At 37.2% G+C, this 24,804-nt stretch overlaps 1 protein-coding gene across 2 annotated transcripts; it reads left to right on the plus strand.

The window, feature by feature from the left end:
* Positions 463-24,804, plus strand: LOC109332734 (transformation/transcription domain-associated protein-like). 2 transcript variants are annotated; one of them, XM_019567744.1, is made up of 36 exons: positions 463-520; positions 1,076-1,791; positions 2,491-2,616; positions 2,704-2,789; positions 3,872-3,980; positions 4,972-5,067; positions 5,480-5,542; positions 5,632-5,691; positions 7,453-7,521; positions 7,769-7,850; positions 7,971-8,023; positions 8,133-8,198; positions 8,263-9,495; positions 9,805-10,797; positions 10,886-11,221; positions 11,478-11,733; positions 11,829-12,051; positions 12,142-12,532; positions 13,419-13,568; positions 13,657-13,878; positions 14,009-14,230; positions 15,236-15,880; positions 16,367-16,627; positions 16,713-17,060; positions 17,856-18,268; positions 18,348-18,768; positions 19,118-20,413; positions 20,795-21,055; positions 21,143-21,433; positions 21,511-21,993; positions 22,495-22,926; positions 23,100-23,378; positions 23,500-24,048; positions 24,172-24,381; positions 24,506-24,638; positions 24,694-24,804. In XM_019567744.1, exons 1-35 carry the CDS (start codon positions 463-465, stop codon positions 24,623-24,625), a joined length of 11,619 nt encoding a protein of 3,872 aa, XP_019423289.1. In that variant the 3' UTR covers positions 24,626-24,638; positions 24,694-24,804. The 2 variants fall into 2 exon arrangements, with proteins under 2 accessions (XP_019423289.1, XP_019423288.1); XM_019567743.1 differs by having other exon boundaries at positions 24,506-24,804.

Raw genomic sequence — 24,804 nt, forward strand, 5'->3', positions numbered from 1 at the left:
TACACTGCTGGAAGCTGTGTGTCACTTCATATACTAAATGATTATAATTTTAACTTAAATATTTTTTTTCAATCGATCAAAATTATTGATGGAGTAATAGATAGCAAATTTGCTCCAATATTGTTTTGATATAAAACGCATCCCCTTCTAGCAGCTCCCAAAAGAAGAGGAGGGAAATCATACATAGTCAGAAACTCTCACTTTCAAAAGCCCTAAATTTCACTCTCTAACATACTCATAGTTGTAGAATCTGTACCTATTAGTTTCATTGCAAATCCTTCTTATTTATCTCAGCGATCAAACCCTCCATCTTTGTATTTGTTGCTGCTGCGTTAGCGCGCTGCAGATACAGAGCGAGTGGTGTAGTGTCACTTCGTTGAACCCTAGAATCAGTGCAAAACCCAATTTGACCTTGAATTGAACCATCGCCACATAGGGTTTCACTTCTACAACAGCGACATCATGAGTCCTGTTCAGAATTTCGAGCAACATTCCCGCCATCTCGTTGAGCCTGACCTACGTATGCTCTCTCTTTCCGCAACTATCACTGTTTAATTTATTCTCTATGTACTTTTTTTTGTATTTGATTGTTCATGTTAATTCAATTTTTGCATGATCATGAAATACATAGACATTCAAATGATTCGTGTTTCTTTCAAATTTCAATTGATTTCAGTCTTATTAGCGTTAACTGAATTTAATTTGTGTTTGATTTATGTAAGTGATCGTATAGTACATAGATTTTCGGATACTCCATGCTGCTCTCAGTTGACTATGCTTCTGTTGAATCAAGCATCATTATGTGATTTCAGTTTCCGTTGTTTTGGTTCATTTCTGTTTTTTTAGTTTGTTGTTTTATTTATTTAAGTGACCATGGAATAAGTAGTTTGTTAACTATTTATTCGGGTACTCTATGTTGTTGCTTTCAAATATATATTGCCCGTGGAAAAATGGATTCATTTCACTGTTGTTGTTTCAGCATTGTGTGATTTCAGTTTGCATTGTTTTGATTTATTTATGTTATGTAGTTTGTTACTGTTTATTTTTTAAATATGTTTTTTTTGGGCGAAAATAGCTATTCAGGCGAGGCTGCAGATGGTGATGGAAGTTAGGGATAGTCTTGAGATCGCTCACACTGCTGAGTACTTGAATTTTCTCAAGTGTTACTTCCGGGCATTCTCAGGGATACTTCTGCAAATTACGAAGCCACAGTTTGTGGACAATCCAGAGCATAAGCTCCGGAATATTGTGGTTGAGATTTTGAATAGACTTCCGCACAGTGAAGTTCTCCGTCCTTTTGTACAGGATCTATTGAAGGTTGCTATGCAAGTGCTCACCACAGATAATGAAGAAAATGGCTTAATTTGTATCCGTATAATCTTCGACCTTTTAAGGAATTTTAGGCCAACTCTAGAAAACGAGGTGCAACCGTTTCTCGACTTTGTCTGCAAGATTTACCAGAATTTTAAATTGACCGTTAGTCATTTCTTTGATAACATGGCAATGACTGGGGAAGATGTCAAGCCCATGGAGACTTCACTTTCAGATCAAGTTATGAATACTACCGTTGCTACTGGCTCGCTGCTTAATCCAAGTACTCGGTCATTCAAAATAGTTACGGAGAGTCCACTGGTGGTGATGTTTCTGTTTCAATTATATAGCCGTCTTGTTCAAGCGAATATTCCTCAATTACTGCCATTGATGGTTTCAGCTATATCAGTTCCAGGCCCTGAGAGGGTTCCTCCTCATTTGAAAACTCATTTCATAGAGCTCAAGGGTGCGCAGGTTAAGGTGAGTAGTTATTGTCAAAATATTTAGTTTGACTAAATATTTTGCAAGACTTTTAGTTTTGTTTTTTTGTAAGTGGAAATTATAATATTTTAAGTACCTGGAAGTCATTATAACTCAACCTTTTCAGATATGGTTCAAGAGATATGTAAGAGCTTTAGAATCCCTATTTTGGTTATGACTTATGACATACCAAGTATTTGGAGTTTTAATTTTCCACATCCCATGCTTAATAATTAATATCACACAAATAGGTTCCTAAAGCAAAGGGAAATTGGGATTTCCACTCCTTAAGGGCATCATATAATTTGTTTGGCAGAAAATGTATGGACCACATTTTACAATGAAATGGCCACTTTCATTTTCTTAGATGTCTAGCGGTCATGTGCGGCCCATAGTTTTAAATCGTGTTACTGCACTATTGCAGTTTCAGGAGTCTGTGACCGCAATTGCTGCCGATGCGGCCACAATATCATTATAGATTTCAATTACAGAATTAATTTTTGTGATGTTCCTAAAGTTATTCTCCAACCAGTGTTAATATGGATATCTATTACAGATACATGTATCCTAATTTATCATAGCTACTTTTATGTCAACTATTCGAACAACAGAGATTTATCTGCTTGTTTGTCTATTCTTCCCTTAACCTTCTGAAAACATCCATTATATGCTTACTAGTTTCATTTTTTGTTATTGCAGACAGTGTCATTTTTAACCTATCTATTGAAAAGCTATGCCGATTACATAAGGCCACATGAAGAAAGTATATGTAAAAGCATTGTGAATTTGCTTGTAACATGCTCTGATTCTGTATCCATTAGAAAGGTGATACAGTTGTTTACGTTGCCTTTTTTTTTTCTTTCTGTCGAGTTTCTTTTTCTTTAGTTTTAAGCCAAAAATTGTTGGATGCAGGAGTTATTAATATCCCTGAAACATGTCCTTGGAACTGATTTCAGGAGAGGTTTATTTCCTCTCATTGACACTCTACTCGAAGAAAGGTAACATTATGACATTCCAATATTATGATTCAGAGATTTTTTTGAAAAGTTCCAAATATGGAACTCCTATTAATAAATTTCCCCTGTTAAGTATAAATAACCACCGGAACTGTCCACTGTTTATTATATTATATATTGGTTTAACCTTTAAACCGACTTAAATAACCATTTTGAATTATTGGGGGTGACTCAAGTGAGAACAATTCCCTATAAAAATTGCGAGAACAACAAATCTGGATCATACAACCTTACATGAGTGGTTAAAGTAGAAATTTAGTTATTGGTCACATGATCACTTAAAAAAAGTCATATGCATTTATCTTTTAATACTCATCATTAAAAAATCCAAATGCCCATATTAATTGTTACATTAACAATTGTTCTCACCTGAGTTACTTACTGAATTGTTAATCTTTTTTGGCAAATATTTATATCGAGAGATAAAAGGGCGACCAAGTGCATGAGGCTCCCACCATGGGGTTCGTGGAGGGTAGATGCATGCAGCCTTACCCCCTCAAGTGGAGTTTCTTTTCAGGATTTGAACCTATGACCTCTAGGTCACAAGGGAAACAACCTTATCGTTGCGATTTGCAAGAGAGATCTTTTTTTTACAATTACCCTGTTTATTTGGTTGAGTGGATCTGTCTGAGTTTTGGGAGGTCACTAGTGGTACAATGTAGATGGTCATAACTTTATCTAATAGGAAAATCAGGTGTTTTTATTAAGCAAAGAACAACTAAACTATGTGATCTATCTTTGTGTTGGAAACTCATTTGTCAATTTTGTTCAGATTCATGATCAGGGTTACTTAATATCTTTTGTTCATATAGCTTCTTAAATCATGCTTCTAGATTTGTGTGCCCAATGTTAGATATTTGGGAACTCAGCAAGAAGTGAAATTGTACAATGATAGTTGTGGGGATCTATACCTTTGTCTGTCACTAGCCAGGAAGATAGATAATATAAGAATGGATAAGAGGAATTTGTAGTGGAATTTTTCTACCTTTTGGAGGAAATCAAACCTGTCAGCAGTTCAACTGGCATTGAATGTTCTCTTATGCTATAGATATTCAAATTTTTAGGGTTCTGGTTGGGACTGGGAGGGCTTGCTTTGAGACATTGAGGCCCTTGGCTTATAGTCTTTTGGCAGAGATTGTGCATCATGTTCGGCAAGATCTCTCCTTATCACAGGTATTCTTCTCTTTCATTTAATATTATCTAAGATAAGAGTTATCTGTTGCATTTAATAATTTCTTGCAGAATAGCAAAATGAGGAATATTTTTATAATCATGTGCTCATAGTTAAACTAAGCAACTCACCAATTTGGTTTTTGAAGATTTTTGAAACATCAATCTGGTCCTCAAAGATTGACAACATCAAATTGGTACCAAATAATGATTTTTGGTCATTGCACGGTTTGGCACTGGTAACAAGTAACATTTAGACTATTTTGATGTCATAAAAGTATCATTTGTGTACCAAATCGATGTAATAATAGTCTTTGGGGGGACCAAGTTTATGCTCACAAATTCTTTCAAGGGCTTACAATCATACACGTTTTTGTCAAATATGGTTGGAAACTTAGATTTAATGAGTAATAAGGAAATGAAGGATTAATTGAACTAAACAATCTCCGGAGAGTTTGGAGCAATTTATGGTATGCCACTGTGCATTGAATGAAGTGATTTGGTGTCTGTAATTGCTGAGGATCACTAGAGTTTTCAAGGAAAATGTTCTACTTTTTTTTGGTATGAGATACACTATCAGTGTCATTATGATACTCAACTAATGACGGTTTCTGTTATGATATCTAATAAAATTTCTTTATAGAAAACAATGTTTACTAGATTTGGATGAACACGCCAATGTCAAAAATTGAAGATATATTTTTCATCTTGGCAAAAAATAGTATGAAACAAAAACAAGAAAGTGGTATTAAAAATATAAAGTCTGTTATCAATTTATTGACGTATGTGTCTTTAATTTTTAACTAGGGTTATAATAAGATGTACTATGTCCTTATAGTTAAATTGGTAGACTTTGTCTTACAACCCTTGTTTTTAATTTGGGAATAAATTGCATCAAATGACTTTTCTTCTTATCATGTTGCTGCATATGTCTTAACTGATAAAGTATCCCTTACACACTATCTTTGCTAATTTGAATTCCATATGGCTGCAGCTGTCGCGGATTATTTACTTATTCTCAAGCAATATGCATGACGCATCATTGTCATTGAGCATCCACACCACTTGTGCTCGCTTGATGTTGAATCTGGTGTTTTTCTTAACTCTTCAGAATATTGTTGATTTGGTTGAAATGTTTATTTGCTGCTGATATAAATTTAGAACTTCGTTGCACTTTAGGAATTGAGGCATGTTTCTTTATTTTGCTTATTTGTGTTATGCTTGTGGTCAATTCTGGGATTGACTTGTTTATTTGTAGGTTTAGGGGGTACGATTGATAAATTTTCTTTTATTTCTCCGTTTTATATTCATACTTTCTTTTCTATTTTTAAAGTATTTCTCGTTTTCTCTCTTCTAATCTCTTCCTTATTCATATAATTTTTCTTTTTCTATTCCTGCTTTCTTGTTCTCTCAAGATAAAGAGATTTAGGATCTGATAGTACTTATCATAATTAATTCCTGAAGCCTTCTCATATTATCCTCTTTCCATTGTGTATGTATAGGTTGAACCAATTTTTGAGAAAGGGGTTGATCAGCAGTCTACAGATGAAGCAAGGATCCTCTTGGTTTGTTGCAAAATTTCTTCTAGATTTTGACAATTTCGTGTTGTACTTCATATCTTCCTGGCATTTACATGCATTATGTTGCTCTATAGGGCCGCATTCTAGATGCTTTTGTTGGGAAATTCAGCACTTTCAAGCGTACAATACCCCAGGTTAGTTGTGATACTTTAATGTACCAACTTATGCCTCACAATTGGCATATGTAAGTTGTGTATTTGTAGTTTCCTGAATCGGTATTTACAGTAACCTTTATTGAGGAGGGGTGTGATAATTTGTTTGGAGCATAACACTTCTATTTTGAGTATGTTTCATTGGCTGAGCAAATGATTTGGGATAAATTTGTACTTGGATTAGGTGTAATGGGAATATAAGTTAAATTCAACAATTCATTATATGTGTAAGAGGATATTTTAAAAATCAATTTTACGTTTGGATGTATTAGATGAGAAGTGATTTCAAGGCGATATTATTTTGTTTGAATTATATAGTAAATTGCTAAAAGGTGTTGATAAAGATCTTAAATTCTGTTTATAATAAAAATCATTGCTGTTAGAATTGCATGGTTCATGAATTGAATTGCAAGATTTGATACGATTCAGCATGCAAGCAATTCCACAGATAGTTTTGCGTCGTGCATTTATTGTACGAATAGGTGAAATCCCATATCATTGATACGATTCTACAATTCAGCGAGATTTTGTTTTTTTGCTCTGTTACCAATTTTGTCATTGGAGAAATCAAAGGTGCTTAGAGACTTAATAAAAAGAACTAAAGAGGTGAACATGCATCAAATCAGTTTTCAGAGGTAGTCACCGTAATTTTGTACTTCCACTGCAGAGTGTTCATGCTGTCACTCTGTTTTTGTTCTTATGGTATAAGGTATTCACGAATCCACTTTGTAGTTTGTATGGCTCTAAAGGCTCAGAAGAAGGGGAAGGAGGATGCAGAATCATGCATATTTGAAGTTTTTTTGTCGATGTTTCTGAATAGTAGGATATGTTACCATTCACGATTGACTATTCCAAAATTGAACAAATGTTTCTTGATGAAATTCCAAACTTGACAACTTCGATAAAATCATTAAAATCAAAATTCTCAAAAAGAAAGCTTTTATAAATGATAAATTTTCAGTGTAAGATAAATAATCTTTCGGTTGTAAAGGTTTTTGTGAGTAGTGTGCGAGGCAAGTGTGGTGACATGGCTAGGCTACATCGTAACAACCTGTCCATGTCGTAGGTGGGGCAGGAAGTAGATTTGGGTAGAGTGGAAGGGGATAATAGGTGAAGAGAGGAGAGGGAAAGGCGGTAATAGGTGAGGAGAGAGAAATTTAGGCAAACTATGAGTGAGGTTTGGAAAGGAGGAAGCAATCCCCTCAATCTGCTTGCAGTGTTGTCTGTTTTTTTGAGACGTTTCTTTTCCGTTCTTGTACAAATCTCTTTCGAGACTGATATCTTCTTGATATCAATAGTGAATTAGAGATTTTAACTGTTTTTCCTTTAATGTAAGGGGGCTTTGTTTTTGGTTTTGTATCATTTTGTCTATTTATTTCTCCTCATATCACCTGATCGCTTGATTATTGATTTGGAGTTTCTGCAACCATGTCCTCTGTGTAACCAATTTACATGCGTACATCTATCCTCCCTAGACTCCACTAGGTGGAAGCCTCTTGATTTTGGCTACCCTCTTTTTAGGCTACTTCTGATAAGGCTTCTTTATTTTTGGTCTTAAGGGAGGGGGATGATTTGAGCCTGGTTCTCCACTTTTGGTGGAGAGTAAGGTTCCTGCATATGACTTAACTTGTCATGTTTACAATATAGTGTTTTCAACTTTCATTATTTTAAATTTTACTAGTTTGTGTTGAAAAAGCTTTTCTTCTTACCTGGTAATAATCATTCATTTCCTTTTTAAAATAGCTTTTGGAAGAAGGCGAGGAAGGAAAGGATCGAACTACATTGAGATCAAAGCTTGAACTTCCCGTGCAGGTTATTGGGAAAAAATGTTTAGTAGTTTTTTAGAATGTGTAATGATACTTTGATATTTAGCTTCACGTTTGAATTGGTGTCCACCTGTCATTATTTGCTTAGCTTTGTATGATGTTTGACATTCCATATCATATGAGATTCGGCAAAGCTATAAATGCAAAATAAAACATTTCATGTGTTTTGTTGCCATATCATGCATTGTCTAAGTTTTGCTTGGCTTGACCCTGGCCTATGTTTTTCTATGCAGGCAGTTCTGAATTTGCAGGTCCCTGTAGAGCATTCAAAAGAAGTTAATGATTGCAAACATCTGATTAAGACATTAGTGATGGGTAAATTTTCTCTACTGAGTGTAAAGTTGTCAACTAGTTTCATGTTTTTCTTCTTATTTTATGATAGTTTACCCATTTTTTATTGGATGGTGAAAATTCTATTACACACTATACTTTCAGGAATGAAGACCATCATATGGAGCATTACTCATGCACATTCACCTAGATCTCAGGTAGTGAATCCTTGGCATATTAATTTTTGTCCGCCATATACCCCACACCATCCAGTGTAATGTTTGTTATACATGAGTTTTTTCTCAATCCATGGAACATCTATTACAGGTGCTTGTCTCACCACCGCCGAATTTACCACCATCTCAAGCATCGAGGGGCATGAGAGAAGATGAGGTAATATATCTTGTTAGCTCTGACATTGGTGTTTCTGAATTTAATAGCTTATGTTGCTGTGTAGGTCTGCAAAGCCTCTGGTGTTTTAAAAAGTGGTGTTTATTGCTTAGCACTTTTCAAGGAGAAGGATGAGGAGAGGGAAATGCTTCATCTCTTTTCACAGATTTTGGCGATCATGGAACCTCGAGATCTTATGGATATGTTTTCTCTATGTATGCCTGAGCTTTTTGAATGCATGATGTCCAACACTCAACTTGTCCAAATTTTCTCCACCCTTCTTGCAACTGCCAAAGTGTACCGGCCATTTGCTGATGTGCTTGTTAATTTTCTTGTGAGCAGCAAACTTGATGCCTTGAAAAACCCAGATTCTCCTGCAGCAAAACTGGTTTTGCATCTTTTTCGGTTTATATTCGGTGCCGTTGCTAAAGCACCTTCAGATTTTGAACGGATTTTGCAGCCTCATGTGCCTGTTATAATGGAAGTATGCATGAAAAATTCTACTGAAGTTGAACGACCTCTTAGTTACATGCAGTTGCTTCGTATAATGTTCAAGGCACTTGCAGGGTGTAAGTTTGAGCTTTTGCTGCGGGACTTGATTCCCATGTTGCAGCCCTGCCTCAATATGTTGTTGGCCATGCTGGAAAGGCCAGCTGGGGAAGATATGAGGGATCTTCTGCTGGAGCTCTGCATGACCCTACCTGCCCGTTTGAGCTCCCTGTTACCATACCTTTCTCGTCTTATGAAGCCTTTGGTGTTCTGTCTTAAGGGAAGTGATGAACTAGTGAGTCTAGGTTTACGAACACTTGAATTTTGGGTTGATAGTTTAAATCCTGACTTCCTTGAGCCTAGTATGGCCAATGTTATGTCTGAGGTGATTCTGGCCTTGTGGTCTCACTTAAGGCCAGCTCCCTATCCCTGGGGTGCAAAAGCATTGCAACTTCTTGGTAAGTTAGGTGGCCGAAACAGACGCTTCCTTAAGGAGCCTCTGGCACTTGAGTGTAAAGAGAACCCTGAGCATGGGCTTCGCCTAATTCTGACATTTGAGCCTGCAACTCCATTCTTGGTACCACTTGACCGATGCATAAATCTTGCCGTGGAAGCTGTAACGAACATAAATTGTGGCATGGATTTTTTCTATCGGAAGCAGGCTCTAAAGTTCCTACGCGTTTGCTTATCATCTCAGCTCAATTTGCCTGGAATCATTGCTGACGAGGGATTTACATCTAAGCAGCTGTCTGCGTTGTTGGTTTCTACAGTTGATCAATCATTACGCAGGTCGGAGTCAACTGACCTAAAGGTTAGTTTGTTATTTTTGTTGTGCTTTCATATGATACAAAGCATTGTAATATCACCCTTCGTTTTTCTTGGATCAATTCTCCATGGACAGCCTAATCAAATATCAATACTTCTGCACAAGTTCATCACCTTTAGGCTTCTGCTGTATCACATTCGTGCTGATTTAAAAACCTTCTGAGATTTTCTTCTTCAACCTCCAGCCTTGCAAAATCTCTTCCGTCCAATTTTAGTTCAAGAGTTGCATATGTTAGATGAGTTTACATTATCATATATTTATTGTGCTGCATTAATATTTAGCACCTCGTTTCAGGCTGACTTAGGTGTAAAGACAAAGACTCAACTCATGGCTGAGAAGTCTGTTTTCAAGATTCTCTTGATGACTGTCATTGCTGCTAATGGTGAGCCAGATCTTACAGATACCGCAGATGATTTTGTCATCAATATATGTCGCCATTTTGCGGTGATATTTCATATTGATTCTTCATCCAGTAACGTGTCAGCAACCTCACTTGGGGGTTCATCGATCTCAAATAATGTTCATGATGGATTTAGGCCAAAAACTAATGCATGTTCAAATCTGAAGGAGCTGGAGCCTCTAATATTCTTGGATGCTTTAGTTGATGTGCTAGCAGCTGAAAACAGGCATCATGCCAAAGCTGCTCTTGGTGCTTTAAATGTGTTTGCAGAAACACTTGTGTTCCTAGCTCGTTCAAAACATACTGATTTCTTAATGTCCAGAGGTCCTGGTACACCTATGATTGTCTCTAGTCCATCAATGAATCCAGTATACTCTCCACCCCCAAGTGTTCACGTTCCTGTATTTGAACAACTGTTGCCCCGTCTTCTGCATTGTTGCTATGGACTTACGTGGCAAGCACAAATGGGAGGCGTCATGGGACTTGGTGCTTTGGTTGGAAAAGTCACTGTTGAGACTCTCTGCCTTTTCCAAGTAAGAATTGTGCGTGGTCTAATATATGTCCTTAAAAAACTTCCCATATATGCTAGCAAGGAGCAGGAAGAGACAAGCCAAGTTCTCACTCAAGTTCTTCGGGTGGTAAATAATGCTGATGAAGCAAACAGTGATGCACGGAGGCAAAGTTTTCAAGGAGTAGTTGATTTTCTTGCTCAAGAGTTGTTCAATCAGAATGCATCTATCATTGTTAGAAAGAATGTACAATCATGCTTGGCACTTTTAGCTAGCAGGACTGGTAGTGAGGTGTCTGAATTACTTGAGCCATTGTATCAGCCTTTACTTCAGCCTCTTATAATGCGGCCGCTCAAGTTAAAAACTGTTGATCAACAGGTTTCCTTAATTCCTTATTTTATGATGGATATTTATTTGACCTATCTATGAGCTTTTATCCATTTATCACCTGATTATGTTTTTGTAGGTTGGAACAGTTACAGCATTGAATTTTTGCCTAGCCTTGAGGCCACCTCTGCTCAAGTTGACTCCAGAGTTAATTAACTTCGTGCAAGATGCATTGCAAATAGCCGAATCTGATGACAATGCTTGGGTTGCTAAGTTTATCAACCCCAAGGTGGTGACATCATTGACTAAACTTCGAACAGCTTGCATTGAGCTACTCTGTACAACAATGGCATGGGCTGAATTTAGAACTCCAAATCATTCTGAGTTGCGCGCTAAAATTATTTCTATGTTTTTCAAGTCTTTAACCTGCCGGACACCGGAAATTGTTGCTGTTGCAAAGGAGGGCTTGCGACAGGTATAATTAACTTCTTTGATGTATGATTTCTGCCTCTTTATTGGCTTGGTCACTATTTGTGCATGGATATCTCCCTGAAGCATGCTCAGAAATGGTGCTGTTTATTATTGGTAGTGTAAACAAACCAGATGATGTCATTAGTTCATTACAGTATATCATCTCATTGTATGTGTTTTTTTAGTTTGTACATGCATTCTATTAGTAGACCTGAGATTATCTTTTAACTTCACTTATTGCTTTGTACAATGTCACTTAGGTTATTAATCAAAGAATGCCCAAAGAACTTTTACAAAGCAGCCTTAGGCCTATATTGGTCAATTTAGCGCATACAAAAAATCTCAGTATGCCTCTTCTACAAGGCTTAGCCCGTCTGCTTGAACTGTTGTCCAATTGGTTTAATGTTACCTTGGGTGGCAAACTTTTGGAGCATCTGAAGAGGTGGCTAGAGCCTGAAAAACTGGCCCAGAGTCAGAAGTCATGGAAGGCTGGTGAAGAACCAAAGATTGCTGCAGGTTTTACATTTATGGCTTAACATATTTAATTTGTGTTTCTAATGCAACTTCCTTAGCTCATTCATGCTCTGTTGGTGTCGTTCTCTTCGGTGCAGCTATAATTGAGCTTTTTCACTTGCTTCCTGCTGCTGCTTCAAAGTTCCTTGATGAACTTGTAACCTTGACTATTGATTTGGAAGGAGCTCTTCCACCTGGACAAGTGTACAGTGAAATCAATAGTCCGTATCGCCTTCCGCTTACAAAGTTTTTAAATCGATATGCACCCCTTGCAGTTGACTATTTCCTTACTCGATTAAGTGAACCAAAATATTTTAGGCGGTAAGTTTTGGAATGCTTTACTTCAATTATATCCCTTTAAGAATGAATGCTGACTTTATGTCTGTTTCATTCTGTTTCCTGTAAATCCAGTTTTATGTATATAATTTGTTCAGAAGCCGGCCAACCATTGAGAGATGAACTATCAAAATCACCGCAAAAGATTCTTGCAAGTGCATTTTCTGAATTTCTGCCCAAATCTGATGTGGAAATGGTTCCTGCTTCCACAAACACACATACTGGTTTATTAGGTGAGCAGAGCCTTGTTGCTCCTTCAACTGATGCTTCTAACCCTCCCGCTCCTGCTCCCGATGCAACTACCGATGCTTACTTTCAGGGACTAGCACTTATAAAAACACTGGTCAAATTAATCCCTGGCTGGTTACAAAATAATCGTATTGTGTTTGATACATTAGTTCTTGTCTGGAAGTCTCCTGCAAGAATATCCCGACTGCAAAATGAACAAGAACTGAACCTAGTGCAAGTAAGTATAGACAAGCTCATTTTAGTTAAGGCACAATGAACATATTTGTGATAGTGCATTATGGCGTCGCTCAATCCATGTAGCTGATCCCACCTAGTGAGATTAAGGCTTGGTGGTTGTTGTTGTTGTATTATTATTGTTGATAGAAGGATAATTTCATGATGATTTCAACTTTCTTTGTGCTTGCTATACACTTTTGATTTGATGGTATCCTTAATGGCATCTCTAAGTCCTTACCATTGCTTTGTGGACAAAACATATTATAAAGAATTCTAGTGTTGCTTTATTTTTGTAGATTTTGCATCTGCAGGCTTGGTGAAGTTTTTGTACTTTGCTGGTTTCTTTTCAAGCAGTCTTCAATTTGGACTTGCAAGGAACGTTTTTGGATGCACGACTATATAATCTTTGAACTAGCAGACTTGAATCTTTGAAATTTCTTGAACTAAATAAGTATTTTATTTATATGCTGTAATGTGTTTTTTTCACTCCAAGTCTCCACTTGTATTGTGCATTCATCATAAGATGACAATATTTGATGTTTCAATTTGTTGTTTTAAATCAGTTAATATAATCTTCATACTATTTTGTATGTGTCTTCAACTGCAACTTACCACCATTATGTCGTTAGATAATGATTAGCTATGCCGGTTTGGTTATCTGCATAGAGTTTTTCGATTTATAATTGTTATTTCTGTCATTGTCTCCAGTAACATGTGTTTTATATTGTTGTATTTTGAAATTCCCGCCTCCATATTCAAATACTGATTTCTATTTAATTTTCTTCTGGCTTCTGTTCGCTGTCTCATATAATCTTATGGAATTGCCATTCTTGTGGTTTGATGTGATGGTTGGTCAACTTGTTGTAATGATCATTATGGAATTGCAGGTTAAAGAAAGTAAATGGCTTGTCAAATGTTTCCTGAATTACTTGAGGCATGATCAAAACGAAGTGAATGTTCTCTTTGATATACTAACAATATTCTTATATCATAGCCGTATTGACTATACATTCCTGAAGGAGTTTTACATTATTGAGGTACTTCATTATTGGATCTGAACTTTTTTTAAGATTTCAATCTATTCTTTTTCTCATTTCATTTGCCAACTTTCTTGTTACTTTTTAGGTTGCAGAAGGTTATCCACCAGGCATGAAAAAGGCCCTCTTGTTGCATTTTCTGAATCTTTTCCAATCAAAACAACTTGACCATGACCACATAGTGATAGTAATGCAAATGCTTATTCTTCCGATGCTTGCACATGCCTTTCAGAATGGCCAAAGTTGGGAGGTTGTTGATTCTGCTATCATAAAAACAATTGTTGATAAACTTCTTGATCCTCCTGAAGAGGTATGTCATTATATATACATTTTGTCTAATTTCTTATTTGGTCGTTATTTTCAACTCTTCATGATTCATTGTCTGCTACAAGTATTTAGGTTCATATATGTCTATCAATGCATCATGTCCCTCTTTGTAGGTTTCTGCTGAGTATGATGAGGCTTTAAGAATAGAACTACTGCAGCTTGCCACTTTGCTTCTTAAATATCTTCAGAGTGATCTCGTCCATCATAGGAAGGAACTGATAAAGTTTGGGTGGAATCATCTTAAGCGTGAAGATACTGCAAGCAAACAATGGGCATTTGTGAATGTTTGCCATTTCTTGGAGGCATATCAAGCCCCAGAAAAAATAATACTTCAGGTATGGAATTATAGGCTTCTGTTGAGGCGTTCTTTACTAAATATTGTCCTATAAACATGAGGATTACCAGTGCTAGTCATTACTAACTCTTGGCCCACTTCATAAGAAGAGTTTCTAGCTTTAATAGAGTTTGAAGATGAAGAGATAGTGAGAAAATGAGAGAATCATAATATCGAGTTGAGAGAGAGAATCTGAGAATGTCAAATGTTATTCACTGAAAAGCTGATTACAAATGAAGCAGGAACCACTTCTATAACTATCTCAGCTGCATGACACTATTAGTAATTTCCTAACAGTAACAGAATATTCTAGCTACAACTATAGAATATGCTAAACACTAACAAAAGCTGTTAGACTATGAAAAACTGATAGTAACTCCCTAAGACCCTAACTATAACAGAATCTCCTAATCATGGATTCATTCATCCATTTGTTGAAGCTTGAAAATAAATGATTTTAGATTATGTAAAATAAGTGATGTATTTTTTTTATAGATTTTAGTGTCAATAAGTAGGTATTTACATTTGGTTAATACCAAAATAATCAATTTTTATAGTGATTTATTGTACTTGGTGTTTTTTTGCCATGTTTCACTCTCATCCATCACACCTCATTGACCTCAATATTATAATATGAAGCTACTCAAAGTAGATTATGAAGATAATCAGAAATCTGATTATTGAAATAATCTCAACCAAATATATTGCTTCATGTTATAAATATTTTTTTCTTAAAAAAATAAGTGATTTAGTGAGAAGTAATCTTAAACAAATGCACTATATGAACATAATATTGCCTTAATTACTGAAACTAAAAGAATTCAAACTAGTTGCCCATGTGTAATCTGTATAATCTATAACAAGCTTCATCTGAAATCTGGATGAGCTTTGACAGCATGGGTTTTTTCTGTGTATCTAACTCACTTAATTTCATTAGCACAAATGAGCTTGTATATATTGTATTTAGGTGGTGCACTAGCACCCTAACACTGATTTTTGAATGCAGGTTTTTGTAGCTCTTCTCAGGACTTGCCAACCAGAAAATAAAATGTTGGTCAAGCAGGCACTTGACATACTGATGCCAGCACTGCCCCGGCGTTTGCCCCTTGGTGATTGTCGGATGCCCATATGGATAAGATACACTAAGAAGATTCTTGTTGAAGAAGGTCATTCAATTCCGAATCTTATTCACATATTCCAACTCATTGTTCGCCATTCAGATCTCTTCTACAGCTGCAGGGCACAGTTTGTTCCTCAGATGGTGAATTCTCTGAGTCGTCTTGGATTGCCATATAATACCACAGCTGAAAACCGACGTCTTGCAATTGAACTTGCTGGATTGGTTGTTAACTGGGAGAGGCAAAGACAAAATGAGATGAAAGTCGTTACTGATACCGATGCACCTAGCCAAATCAATGATGTCTTCAATTCTAGCTCAGCTGATTCTAAGCGATCAGTGGATGGATCCACATTTCCTGAAGATGCGACTAAGCGAATAAAAGCCGAGCCTGGTCTGCAATCCCTTTGTGTGATGTCACCAGGTGGTCCATCAATCCCCAACATTGAAACTCCTAGTTCTTCCAGTCAACCCGATGAAGAATTCAAACCAAATGCTGCTATGGAAGAAATGATTATCAATTTTCTTATCAGAGTGAGGCTTACTTCTAACCTGCTTTTTTACCTTTTGCATATTGTTGGTGCTACCAGGATAATCACTCAGTAATGTTTTTATTGTCATATGGGAAGGGGCCTTATCCAATATTTAATGCTGTAACGATACATACTGATGTTGCTTGGCCCAACACCTGGCAAGCTTATGGTGTGCATTTGATGATTACGTCGATTGCCTTACTGTCATTCTTTTATTCTTATTTGATTAGATTGTTTGTATAACTGTTGTCTGGGGTGATAATAATGGATTGTTGGTTTAAATAACCTATTATTTTATTTCTCTTATATGCCACTCTTCATTCTTACTGTTGATGTCTAGAGACATTGTGTGTGAAAGTGATAGATATCAAACTTCTTTGTTGAGGCAAAAGTTAAAATTGATTAATTAAAAGATTCTGAATGGATTTTCAACAACCCCTTCTAGAATGTTTTGCTTCAGAGGTTAACTCTGACTTTCTGTAATTAGGTTGCTTTGGTCATAGAGCCAAAGGACAAAGAAACAAGTGCAATGTACAAACAAGCTTTGGAGCTGCTTTCACAGGCTTTGGAGGTGTGGCCGAATGCGAATGTAAAATTTAACTATTTGGAAAAGCTGCTGAGCAGTATTCAGCCATCTCAGGCAAAGGACCCTTCCACCGCACTGGCGCAGGGTTTGGATGTCATGAACAAAGTCCTAGAGAAACAACCTCACTTGTTCATAAGAAACAACATTAACCAGATTTCTCAAGTAGGTCTAACCTCATTTTGTTTTTCTTTTAATTTTTCTGATTTTCCAAATATATTAATATAGTGGTGTGATTGCTTTTTCTCAGATTCTTGAACCATGTTTCAAGCACAAACTTTTAGATGCCGGAAATTCTTTTTGTTCCCTGTTGAAGATGATTTTTGTTTCTTTCCCTCAAGAAGCAGCTACAACGCCTGCTGATGTTAAGTTGTTGTACCAGAAGCTTGATGATTTGATACAGAAGCATGTTACCACCATCACAGCTCCTCAAACATCTAGCGATGATAATAATGCTAGTTCAATCGGTTTCCTGTTGCTTGTCATAAAAACCTTGACAGAGGCACAGAGGAACTTCATTGATCCTTCAGTTTTGGTTCGCATTCTTCAACGGCTGCAGCGTGATATGGGTTCATCAGCAAATTCTCAATTAAGACAAGTATGTTTTTTCTCCTCGTGTTACTACGTTTTTTTAGTTTATGACTGTTCTAATCTATTGCGTAAAAAGCAATTTCAACCAATGTTAAAATTAAACTAAGTGGTGAGGTATTAGTTTTGTTTCTTTTCTGTTGGATACATGCCAATTCCTATTTTTCACTTTTATACACTGCTTTAGAATTAAATTCTCTGTTTTGGAACACCTTTCCCACGACTCCACCTTTTTTAAGGGTATGTTTGGATGTAGGAGTTTGGAGACTAAGGGTGGAGAGGAGAAAATCTTCATTTTAAATGAATATTGTCTTTATTGAAGAATCTTTAGAATGAAATAAGATATTATCATGTAACTTTAATATTTTTTTTGTGTTTAGGGATCCAAGTACAACTGTTTATGGTCATAGACCTATTTGAATTTCCCCAAAAAATATAGGGACCTATGGAGTAATGTAACCTTTTAGAAAAAATATTTTACAGTTTCCTTAGCTTATAAATGAAAATTTAACCTTCCCCTTTATTTTCCTACAGACTTTATCCAGACATACTGTCAATTACATTTATGCTTGTTTTTTCTGGCAATATAAACATGACTTATGGCAATTTGCTGCAGCAGACAACTTCAGCTGAACTGTGCTTGTCTGACTGTCAGACATATTAAATTACGGTCTATCAGAGGCCGATGTGATTTAACATATTTTTGCATTGGTGATTATATGATCTAGATTATGTTTCTTTCATATACTGTTTGGAGCTTTCCATTTCCAATCTTTTGATTAAAAAAGTTGTTCTGCATAATTAGGGTCAGAGAACAGATCCAGATTCATCAGTCACATCTTCTCGTCAAGGTGCTGATGTAGGAGCAGTTATTTCAAATCTGAAGTCTGTCTTGAAACTTATCACTGAAAGAGTGATGGTTGTTCCTGAGTGCAAACGATCAGTATCTCAAATTTTGAATGCTTTGCTCTCAGAGAAAGGTATCGATGCAAGTGTACTCCTTTGCATACTTGATGTGATTAAAGGGTGGGTTGACGATGATATCTGTAAACAAGGAACTTCAGTTACACCTTGTCCCTTTCTCACGCCCAAGGAGATAGTTTCTTTTCTTCAGAAGCTTTCACTAGTTGATAAACAAAACTATACTCCAGTTGCTCTGCAAGAGTGGGACCAGAAATATCTTGAACTTCTTTACGGGATCTGTGCTGATTCAAATAAGTAAGCAGAGCATCTTTAGTTTGTCTATGCTATGTGTGGAGTATATTTTGTTGTGATTATTTTTGTTGTTTTCTTCCAGATACCCTTTGCCCCTGCGCCAAGAGGTTTTCCAGAAGGTGGAAAGGCAGTTTATGCTTGGTTTACGAGCTAGAGATCCTGAAATTAGGATGAGATTTTTCTCTATCTATCACGAGTCTCTTGGGAAAACTCTATTTACTAGGCTTCAATTCATTATCCAAATTCAAGACTGGGGAGCATTGAGTGACGTCTTCTGGCTCAAACAAGGCCTTGATCTTCTCTTGGCAATATTAGTTGAGGATAAACCTATAACACTAGCTCCAAATTCTGCCAGAGTTCAACCACTTCTTGTTTCAAGCTCTCTTATGGAATCATCTGGGGTGCATCACAAGGTTATTGATGCAACTGAGGATGCCCCACTAACATTTGAGACCCTTGTGCTTAAACATGCCCAATTTCTGAACAGTATGAGCAAACTTCAGGTAAACAAATGATGCTTTATATTTGAGTGATGTTATTATCGTTTATATTTGATGTCTTATCTCTTACATATTTAGTTCGATTGCCCTGATCACCTTTATTGCATCAAGTATGGTCAACTTGTTGAGGTGGCACACTTGTACTATGTAGAGAATTTGGTATATTAATAGATAACTAAATTGACCAAATAATAAAATCTGTTTTTGTTGGCATTTTACTGAGTTTGTCCAATTGTTGGGAGGTGGCACTGACCCCTCGCTGTTTCACTGTGGCACCTGTTGGTAATTAACTATCATGCACAGTTAGTGGCAAATATTCCACATTTTCTCACTTATTGATAACTATTTGCAGGTGGCTGATCTTTTGATTCCATTGAGAGAGTTAGCCCATACAGATGCTAATGTTGCATACCATTTGTGGGTTCTTGTATTTCCAATTGTCTGGGTTACATTACATAAAGAAGAACAAGTGACACTTGCTAAACCAATGATTACTCTTTTGTCTAAAGATTATCATAAAAGGCAGCAAGCCAGTAGACCAAATGTAGTGCAAGCTCTATTAGAAGGGCTTCAGTTGAGCCATCCTCAACCTAGAATGCCAAGCGAACTCATCAAATATATTGGTAAAACTTACAATGCATGGCACATTGCACTGGCTTTACTGGAAAGTCATGTGATGTTGTTCCCTAATGATCCCAAATGCTCTGAATCTCTGGCTGAGCTTTACCGTCTGCTCAATGAAGAGGATATGAGGTGTGGTCTGTGGAAGAAGAGATCAGTCACTGCAGAAACCAGGGCTGGTCTTTCTCTTGTTCAGCATGGTTACTGGCAACGTGCTCAAAGTCTCTTTTACCAAGCCATGGTGAAGGCAACCCAAGGAACATATAACAACACTGTCCCAAAGGCTGAGATGTGTCTCTGGGAAGAGCAGTGGTTGTACTGTGCTAGTCAACTTAGCCAATGGGATGCACTGGCAGACTTTGGCAAGAGTGTTGAAAATTATGAAATTCTACTTGACAGTCTTTGGAAATCGCCTGATTGGACGTATATGAAGGAGCATGTCATTCCTAAAGCTCAAGTGGAAGAAACTCCAAAACTTCGTTTGATTCAAGCATACTTTGCCCTTCATGACAAAAATACGAATGGTGTGGGGGATGCTGAGAACATGGTGGGTAAAGGTGTTGATCTTGCTCTAGAACAATGGTGGCAACTGCCTGAAATGTCTGTTCATTCGAGGATACCCCTTCTACAACAATTCCAACAAATAGTTGAGGTGCAAGAGTCAGCTAGGATTCTATTGGACATTTCCAATGGAAATAAACTCTCTGGAAATTCTGTGGTTGGTGTGCAAAACCTTTATGCTGATCTGAAGGATATCCTTGAGACCTGGAGACTAAGAACTCCAAATGAATGGGATAATATGTCTGTTTGGTATGATTTGCTGCAGTGGAGAAATGAAATGTATAATCATGTCATAGAGGCTTTCAAAGATTTTGGCTCCACAAACTCAGCACTTCATCATCTTGGCTACCGTGACAAAGCATGGACTGTCAACAGGCTTGCTCACATTGCTCGTAAGCATGGCCTTTATGATGTTTGTGTCTCCATACTCGAGAAATTATATGGTCATTCAACCATGGAAGTGCAGGTGCGATTACTTGTTTTTTCGTAGTTAAAAGGTTTTAGAGAAAAATGCTTCCCTTTTGCCATTATGTCTATATCTATTCACGGTGTTTTGGATTCTTATCCTGACATGGTTATTATATTGTATAACTTCTGAGAATTGTATAGGCTTGTTCTTTGTTCATTCTTCAAATTGTCTGTTACTATGTATGATCCTGTTTCTTGGAGCACTTTAATAATTTTTGGAACTTATCATCACATGTTATGTTCTGTTCTTCAATTAATGCATATACAACATAGCATTGCCTTACCTGTTTGTTTCATGATTATGTGCCCCTTTTTTAACGACAGTGAACTCTGATGCTTATGTAGATCTTATCTGAACTGCTCTCTTATGTGCTTACAGGAGGCCTTTGTTAAGATAACAGAGCAGGCAAAGGCATATTTAGAAACGAAGGAAGAAGTTACGACCGGTCTTAATCTGATCAACAGCACTAATCTAGAGTATTTTCCTGCAAAGCACAAGGGTGAAATTTTCCGTCTAAAAGGGGATTTTTTATTAAAATTGAATGACTCTGAAAGTGCTAATCTTGCGTATTCGAGTGCCATTAGTCTTTTTAAGAACTTACCTAAGGGGTGGATAAGCTGGGGAAACTATTGTGATATGGTAATCCCTCATACATATTTTTCTACCTTTTACTTCCTGTGACTATTAACTCGAGCTTTATACTTATCTATCCTCTACCTCAAGCAGGCATACAGAGAATCTCATGAAGAGATTTGGTTGGAATATGCTATTTGCTGCTTCATGCAAGGTATAAAATTTGGCGTGTCCAATTCTAGAAGCCACCTAGCTCGAGTGCTTTATCTTCTTAGCTTTGATACTACTAATGAGGCAGTTGGGAGGTCATTTGATAAGTACTTTGATCAAGTACCACATTGGGTTTGGCTCTCTTGGATTCCACAGCTCTTGCTCTCCCTTCAGAGGACAGAAGCTCCTCATTGTAAACTTGTTCTTCTGAAGATTGCAACCTTGTATCCTCAGGTAAGTGTTAAGTGCATTTGTTCACTGCAAGTTATAGAGATCTTAAATAAACTTTAGCTTCTTCTCCCGAATTTCAGGCTCTGTATTATTGGCTCCGCACATACTTACTCGAACGGCGTGATGTTGCCAATAAATCTGAACTTGGTAGAATTGCAATGGCTCAGCAAAGAACACAGCAAAGTGTCTCTGGTACAAGTGCAGGTTCTCTTGGGGGATTGGCTGATGGAAATGCAAGAGTACAAGGTCCAGGTGGGAGTGCCTTATCGTCTGATATTCAAGTGCACCAAGGCTCTCAGTCTGCTGGTGGTATTGGATCTCATGATGGTGGAAACTCACATGGGCATGATCCTGAAAGGTCAAGTGCAGAAAGCAGCATGCATAATGGAAATGACCAACCTTTGCTGCAAGGTTCTGCAAACCTCAATGACGGTAACCAGAATACTTTAAGGCGTGCTGGTGCTTTAGGTTTTGTGGCGTCAGCTGCCAGTGCTTTTGATGCTGCAAAAGATATAATGGAGGCTCTTAGGAGCAAGCATGCTAACTTGGCTAGTGAACTTGAGGTGACATTCATTTAGATTTTTTTAAGTTGCTTTGATTTACTTAATATTAAATGCAATGCACATCACCTTCCCCTTTCCCGGTTCCATGCATTGAAAAGGGCTGCTCTTGTGCCTCAGAATTACACAATATCATTGCTACCAGCACTTGGGATAAACTATGAGGTTATTGAATACTTCATTTCTTGAATCAACATATTAATCAAAGTACCTGAGTGGACATGAAGGACAACACTATGGATGTAGGCACACGAAAAAGAATTTTATATGTATAGTGCCACCTTGTATATGTAGCAAAACTTGTGTACTTTTTTGAAGCTCGCTTTTATGTTGCTTGCAAGATGTAGTGTTCCTGTGGATGGAACTAAAACCATATGTAAAAATGAATTGTATTCACCTATATGGTTCGAATTGCACCAACGTGCGCTAGAGTTGGATCTGGATCATGTATTTCCTAATCTAGTAATTACTTGAATGATCTTAACAAGCCATTTCTTTTTGCAGGTCCTACTGACTGAAATTGGCTCAAGGTTTGTCACTCTGCCTGAGGAGAGACTTTTGGCAGTGGTTAATGCTTTGCTCCACCGCTGCTACAAATATCCAACAGCTACAACTGCAGAAGTTCCTCAATCTCTCAAGAAAGAGCTCTCAGGCGTTTGTAGGGCTTGCTTTTCAGCTGATGCTGTAAATAAGCATGTTGATTTTGTGAGGGAGTACAAACAGGATTTCGAACGTGATCTTGATCCAGAAAGCACTGCCACTTTCCCTTCTACCCTCTCTCAACTGACAGAGCGGTTGAAACATTGGAAAAATGTTCTTCAAAGTAATGTTGAGGACAGGTTTCCTGCTGTACTTAAGTTGGAAGAAGAAAGCAAGGTATTACGGGACTTCCATGTTATTGATGTTGAAGTTCCAGGGCAGTATTTCACTGATCAGGTAACCACTTCTGAAATTGGTTTTCAAATAATGCCAAAACTTTAATTTTATATCAAATGTATTATTTCTAATAATTTGGTATGGATCTTGATTAAAATAGCCTCAAGTTAGCCTGAGGGAGTCTTCAGAGCATCTTACATCGATTCTCACTTATTTATTTTATTGTATTCCAGGAAGTTGCACCAGATCATACTGTGAAGTTGGATAGGGTTGCAGCTGATATTCCAATTGTGAGAAGGCATGGAAGCAGTTTCCGGCGTTTGACTCTAATAGGTTCTGATGGTTCCCAACGCCATTTTATTGTCCAGACGTCTTTGACTCCCAATGCTAGAAGTGATGAGCGCATATTGCAGCTTTTCCGTGTTATGAACCAGATGTTTGAGAAGCACAAGGAGTCAAGACGGCGTCACATAGGCATTCACACACCAATTATTATTCCTGTTTGGTCCCAGGTTAAAATGATTTTCCTTGCCTACATCATGTTTGTTTCTTTTTTCCTTTTGTTTTTTAGAGATGGACCCATAGGCTTGAGAAGTATGCTCTAATCCCTGCTTGAAATGTTTATATGAACAGGTTCGCATGGTAGAAGATGATTTAATGTATAGTACTTTCCTTGAGGTCTATGAGAATCATTGTGCTAGGAATGACCGAGAAGCAGATCTTCCAATAACCTATTTCAAGGAGCAGTTGAATCAGGCTATATCTGGGCAAATATCACCAGAAGCTGTTGTCGATCTCCGTCTACAAGCCTATAATGAAATAACAAAAAATCTTGTCACTGACAACATATTTTCACAATACATGTACAAAACTCTACCAAGTGGCAACCATATGTGGGCTTTCAAGAAGCAATTTGCCATCCAGCTTGCCCTCTCAAGTTTCATGTCCTTCATGCTACAAATTGGTGGGAGGTCTCCAAACAAGATTTTGTTTGCGAAGAATACTGGAAGAATATTTCAAACTGATTTTCATCCTGCATATGATGCAAATGGATTGATCGAGTTTAATGAGCCGGTCCCGTTCAGGCTAACAAGGAATATGCAAGCTTTCTTCTCTCATGGGGTCGACGGCCTTATTGCATCTTCAATGTGTGCAGCAGCACAGGCGGTGGCTTCACCTAAAGTGAGAACTGCCAAGAAATACACACACCCTTATATAACCTATAATTTTTTTCAATATTTTGATATTGTAATTTATGCAATTCAAGACTGCAAGTTGATTCATTCATAAATTTCTGTATTGCAGCAAAATCAGCATTTATGGCATCATCTGGCAATGTTCTTCCGTGATGAGCTACTGTCCTGGTCTTGGAGAAGACCGCTTGGGATGCCCATGGCTCCTATGGCCGGAGGTGGTACTATGAGCCCTGTCGACTTCAAACAGAAGGTTATCACAAATGTAGAGCATGTTGTTGCAAGAATTAAAGGAATAGCCCCACAGAATTTTTCTGAAGAGGTGGGCAACTTAAACAGAATGTTTAAAAAAATATTTTATTATTGTATCATATTTTTGTCTGTATATATTTATTTTTTCTTGTATTTAATTCTGATATTTATTTCCATTCCTGTTTATTCATCAGGAGGAGAATGTCATGGATCCACCTCAACCCGTTCAGAGAGGGGTTACAGAGTTGGTTGAAGCTGCCCTAAACCCAAGGAACTTGTGCATGATGGATCCAACATGGCATCCTTGGTTCTAAATAATAAAATCTGGTAGCAGTATTTTTCTCATAAAGTTTATAGCAGTGCTGTAAATATATGTACATTATTCTGTGACTAAATTGAGCAATGCTATTTATTGTTTTCAAATGTATGCTGGTGTAAATGACTTGATTAAAGACCCTTTTGATAATCAGCAATACTAAGTTAAGGCACTAAA

The sequence above is a fragment of the Lupinus angustifolius genome, chromosome LG18 (assembly GCF_001865875.1).
Source record: "Lupinus angustifolius cultivar Tanjil chromosome LG18, LupAngTanjil_v1.0, whole genome shotgun sequence".
Classification (NCBI taxonomy): Eukaryota; Viridiplantae; Streptophyta; class Magnoliopsida; order Fabales; family Fabaceae; genus Lupinus; species Lupinus angustifolius.